Source organism: Crocuta crocuta, unplaced genomic scaffold, assembly GCF_008692635.1.
Source record: "Crocuta crocuta isolate KB4526 unplaced genomic scaffold, BGI_CrCroc_1.0 scaffold944, whole genome shotgun sequence".
In the NCBI taxonomy this organism is placed as follows: domain Eukaryota; kingdom Metazoa; phylum Chordata; class Mammalia; order Carnivora; family Hyaenidae; genus Crocuta; species Crocuta crocuta.
The window spans coordinates 356,136-361,090 of NW_027528243.1; the positions used below are offsets into that span (position 1 = coordinate 356,136).

Sequence of the window (4,955 nt, forward strand, 5' to 3'; positions counted from 1 at the left end):
GCTCCGAAGTAAGCTCCACTCTTTGCCTTCCCTATGGGCCAAGGCAGTCGGTGGCCTGGGCGAGAGCCGCGGCCACCTGGAGATTCCTGTAATATCTGGGTGGGGGTGGGCATTAGGATCCAGTAATTAAGAAGAGAGAAAGTATTCTTGTGGCTGTTCATAATGATTTTGCCAGCTTGATGCCACTGTCCTGCCATTCAGAGGTGTGTGGGGGTGTGTGTGAGAGAAAGCATGTTCCCAGGAGCCAATGCAACGAGACCTTATTCTAACATAGCTGTANGCCTCCCTTTCTCTAACTCCCCCTTAACACGTCCGGGGGCGGGGAGCGCACGACCTGTGCCCTCCCCGCTCTTCCTGCCAAAGTTTATAGAAGCCCGGGAATCTGAGGACGGGGTCTGGCCTCTGGTCAAGAAGCCAGCGGTCACGTGTTTTGGAGATGCCTGGCGCATCCCAGCGCCCCTCCCGGCGCCCCTCTGTAACCTGTTCCAGGGTCCCACCTGCCATTCCCCACCACCGGCTTTCCTGCTGGAGTTCTGACTGCTGCTTGTTTCCCGGAAGTATTTGCATCCACCGTGGCTGGGTCCCCCTTAGTCCCCAGGCACTGGGCCACCACCCCTTCCGAGAGGTGGGAGGAGCCCCTTCTCAGAGGCTCCCGCGAGGAGGTCCTCTGCTGCCTTTTCCTTCTGGCCTCTCAGCCCAGCCCTTTCCAGTTTTGAGTTGCTCCAAGTAAGTGCGCTCTAGCTGTGTCAAAAAGTCCAGGACGCGTTTACTTACCCCGAGCCCTTTCCCGAAAACACGACTGCTGAAGAAAATAGCATAGATTTCGCCTCTCTATAATGCCGGGTACCCCACAAATGCAGAAGGGAGAATAAACCTGAATATTACCACCAGCCTAGTGTCTTCAATGATAGACTTCTGGAATTCTTCGGAGGTGTCTCAGTATCTTTGTAATCGCCCTTACGGCCCCTACACCATCCCCATCAGGCAGGGCCAGTAGCAGGTGCATGTTGGGAACTGCCAAACGGAGCGGTCAAAGAAGCAAAGGTTTCAGTTTTGCACTGATGGATCTGTATTTTGCATGTGTCCACCCCCCCTTACCTCCCCCCACCCCGCATAAGAAGAGGTGAGACTAGCAGTTGGGGAGGAAAACACGAGGTGTTGTGCTTTGGAAGGTCCCAAACCTTATCTCCAGTCTAAGGATGTGATCTCTAAAAACTATTCCAGCCCTAATTTTTATCATGGGCCCATCTGCTCGCAGCTTTGGGAACACCTGCGAGGTAAAGAGCCCTCCAACATCAGGGCCACGAGGTACAGTGTGGCCTATGGTGTTTGGCCAGCAAGAGAGCGAGCGAGCGAGCTAGCGAGCTGAAGGTCACCTGGCAATGATCTGTGGCTAACACGCCGTTTCTCTGCCCTTCCTTTGCAGTAACCCATGGCTGTGTACTGAATAGTGCCCCCCTGCTACAGCTGGACTGGACTCCATTTAGCCCTTTAAGCCAAGGTTCCTATTTTAACTGACAGCTTTCCTTTGGGGTGCCAGGCAGCACCCCCACCTCCACCCCTGCCATGTACTTCCACTCTGAGCCCCGTTTCTTCTTTTGAGTTCTGCCTCCGAGTCCACTGGCATTGATCATGACCTTCTTTTGTATTTTTTTTTTCCTTAGTTTTTTTTCTTACCACTTTTTTTCCCCTCCTTCAAACACACACAGTTAAACTAGGCTATGCCAAATTTTCCGGGCTTTTTGAAGTGTTGGGAATGGGGAGAGGGTTTCCTCTCTTCCATAATAGATAATAATAGGAAGTGAAAAGTAGAACAAACCAAAAAAGCACCCCCCACACACACTTTATATTTTCTTGTTGGTGCAGCAAGAGTGCAGTTTTGCTGTGTGTTGTTTGGTGAGTCACTGATTGGTTAGTGACCAGAGGCGAGTATGAAATATAAGCCAGTTTCTTGAGAAACTAGAAAGGGCCTTTAGAAAGTCTCATCGTGGAGCAAGTTAGGAGGCCCCGTACTTGCTGGTTCAAAACAATACAAAACACACAAAAATGGATACTCAGCTCAGAGAGATGCTAGTTAGAGCCGAGAGCCGTCAGTCTCCTTGGGAAAGGCCTCTTATTTGCAGCTTTGATGTCTCCACATCCAGTTTTACAGCGATTTCCCAAGAACCTCAAACTTAAACAACCAGCGAACCTCCACTTCCCGGGTTATTATTTGCATTACAAACAGGAGGCCCCCCTCATTTACATTTGTTTACAGATTAATTACTTGCGGCTGGAGGAGCTCTGAAAACTTCAAAAGTAGTGCTCGCTTCGGCAGCACATATACTGAAAACTTCAAAAGTAGTAGACGGCCCACCCAGCCTTTGGGAGAGCTTCTGGGACTAGGCAGAAATTTCGCAACGTGAGAGAAATTTCGGCCCATGAAACAGACCTGACCCACTTTTTTTTTCTTCTGTAAGGGCAGNGCGACATTCAGTGTCTCCTGACTCGCGATCCGGTTCACAAATGGGTCCAACCTGTTCCTATATGTTCCTGGAGACCAAAGTCTTTTGATGTCCGGAGAAAGTGAATAGTTAGCATTGCAAGGCCTTTGAGGGTCCCCTCCCAGAGAAAGATCTCTGAGGATGGAGCGGGCCAGCTCCTGAACTGGTCGTTTCTGCTGACGGTGCCCGTTGGCTGGTCAGCTTTCCTGGAAGTCTGGAGTGGGGCCCAGGCGTGCGAAAGTATAACAGGTGCCTAGATGATCCTTGTACTCAAGGAAGTTTGGCAAACAAAAATCTAACCTGGGAGTGAACATGAGGCCTTTAGAAAGTAAATTAAAAGGCTTAAAATAGTTATTTTATTGGGTAGCTTTTCTCATTATAGACAGAAAGGGTTTCCCCCCCCTTCCGCAGGGAAAAGGCTTTTTAATTAGTGCAATGGTGATCGGTTTTCTTACATACCCTGACTACTCTGTTGACTTCAGGTGAAGCAAAACTTGTCATTAGAAATGGTCTGAGCTTTCCTGAAAAATCTCCACATGTGATCTCACACACACACACACACACACACACACACACACACACACACACACTTCATTTCTCTTAAGCCAAGAAGTTTGCTTTTCCTACCTGAGGTGCAGATCACTTTTGGTTTCGGTTTTGGTGTTAATCATTTGGCGTTCACATGTGGCTGTTTTTAATTAAAACAAGAAGCTTTAAACCCAGTGTCTGGTGTCCTTATCAGCAGACTTCCCCCGGTGCCTGCCGTCTATCAGCGCCCCCGTCTCTAACCTGTCTCCTCCAAGTACATTCTGTGCTACCTTATGCTGCTCACTCCCCTTGCCTGGTCTTACACTGAATGTCCTTTTTCTTCAGCTAATGTCGTGTTTTCTTTCTCTTTTCTCTCTCCCTCTCCAGCTTTTTTTAATCTTGTCTCCAGCAGCTGCACTAAGTCTAAAGGAGAAGACTGCCCCATTATAGAAGAGTTAGGGTTGCACATTGTCTCAGACCAGAAACCAACCAAACCCATCTCCCTCATACCGTGCACACGCGCACACACCCCGCACACTCAGCAAGTGTTCATGTGTCCCCATGTGTCCCCGCGTCCAGGCAAGAAGCTCTCTCCTGACCTACATGGTATTTTAAATGGAAATGTCTTGTCCTGACCTCACAAGGCAGGAGAAGAACCTCAGAGCCGGAGAGTGGACCAAATGTAACCTCAGAGAGACCACTACAGACGACTCACCCAAATGTAAGCGACTGGGGCCGGAGGCCTCAGCTGTGGGTGTGGATGTGCTGTTCCCGAGTTTTCCGTTTTGCCTCTTTACATGCCAGTTCTCGGGTTCAATGGGTTGGCTGTCTAAGGCCACTGTTAAGCATCCTTGAATACGGAAGAGAAAGTCAAGCGACAGTCATATCTTCAGCATTCACAGACCTTCCGCAGACCCCCCAGCAAGGGGGGAAATGGATCCAGTAACACTCAGGTGGGGAAGGGAGAGACGTGAGGGGGGGTTAAACTTAGAGCAAAATTACTCCATTCAACCCTCCAAGGCCAGTTGGGGGTTTTGAGAGAGGGTTCTACCCCACCTGAGATCTGCAAAGAGAGCTTTGACATTGATAAATCTGACTTGAATTCATTTGCTTGNCATTTGGGCCTGAGATTCCCAGGGGGTGGGCAGGAAGTACTCTTCTTTTCCTCCATTAGCGTGGACTTGTTTTTTTTCATGTTTATTTATCTTTGAGAGGGAGAGAGAGTGTGAGCAGGGGAGGGGCAGAGAGAGAGAGGAAGTTGCAGAATCCAAAGCAGGCTCCAGGCTCTGAGCTGTCAGCCCAGAACCCCATGCTGGGCTCGAACTCACCAACTGCGAGGTTATGGCCTAAGCAGAAGTTGGACGCTTAACCGAGGGAGCCACCCATGCACCCCAATTAGTGTGGATTTAAATGATGCTTTGAGCTGATTATCATCCAGGATAAAAGGTCTTGGAAGTGAAGTGCCAGATCCTACCAACAAGATTCTGGTGAGTTTTGATTCCTGAAGGAAATTCAGAACTCTGCACCACATGTCTCCTTTCATTTAACCCTGTGATGTGAGCACACATCATGAATGATAATTCGTGAACACGACTGTTCTTTATACTCGGAAAGCATTCTATAGATAGCAAGTAGGGCTTTATGTCCCGGGTCTACCGGAGAGAGAAGCCTCCTGCTGTCCTCCCTAACATTAAGGCGGGCAAGAAGGGAGGATGGTCAGTTTTCTACAATTCTGGTTGGGGTCAAGATAGGGTTTTTCTTTTTTCCTCAGCTTCATTTTCTTATCGGCCAGAGGCAGGAGACGAGAGATTGTTCCCTATCTTCTCTGTAAGAGAGGAAACAACACTGGCCTGCGTCTGTGCAGCTCACACACTAGAGGGCAGTGGAGAGAGAGAGAGAGAGAGAGAGAGAGAGAGAGAGAGAGAACATTCGCGTATGACGTCA

The 4,955-nt window shown here is 49.3% G+C and overlaps 1 protein-coding gene across 2 annotated transcripts in view; it reads left to right on the forward strand.

Annotated features, from left to right (window-relative positions):
* SEPTIN6 (septin 6) overlaps positions 1 to 4,121 on the forward strand; it is a 57,331-nt gene extending 53,210 nt beyond the window's left edge. Inside the window, exon 10 of one of the 2 annotated variants that reach the window (XM_077753060.1) lies at positions 3,399 to 4,121. In XM_077753060.1, coding sequence (XP_077609186.1) covers positions 3,399 to 3,408 — 10 coding nt within the window. In that variant the 3' untranslated portion in view covers positions 3,409 to 4,121. Of the gene's footprint in view, positions 1 to 1,426; positions 2,459 to 3,398 lie in introns of those variants that run through there. The other variant, XM_077753059.1, reaches the window with a different exon arrangement.
* Positions 4,122 to 4,955: the final 834 nt, after the last annotated feature.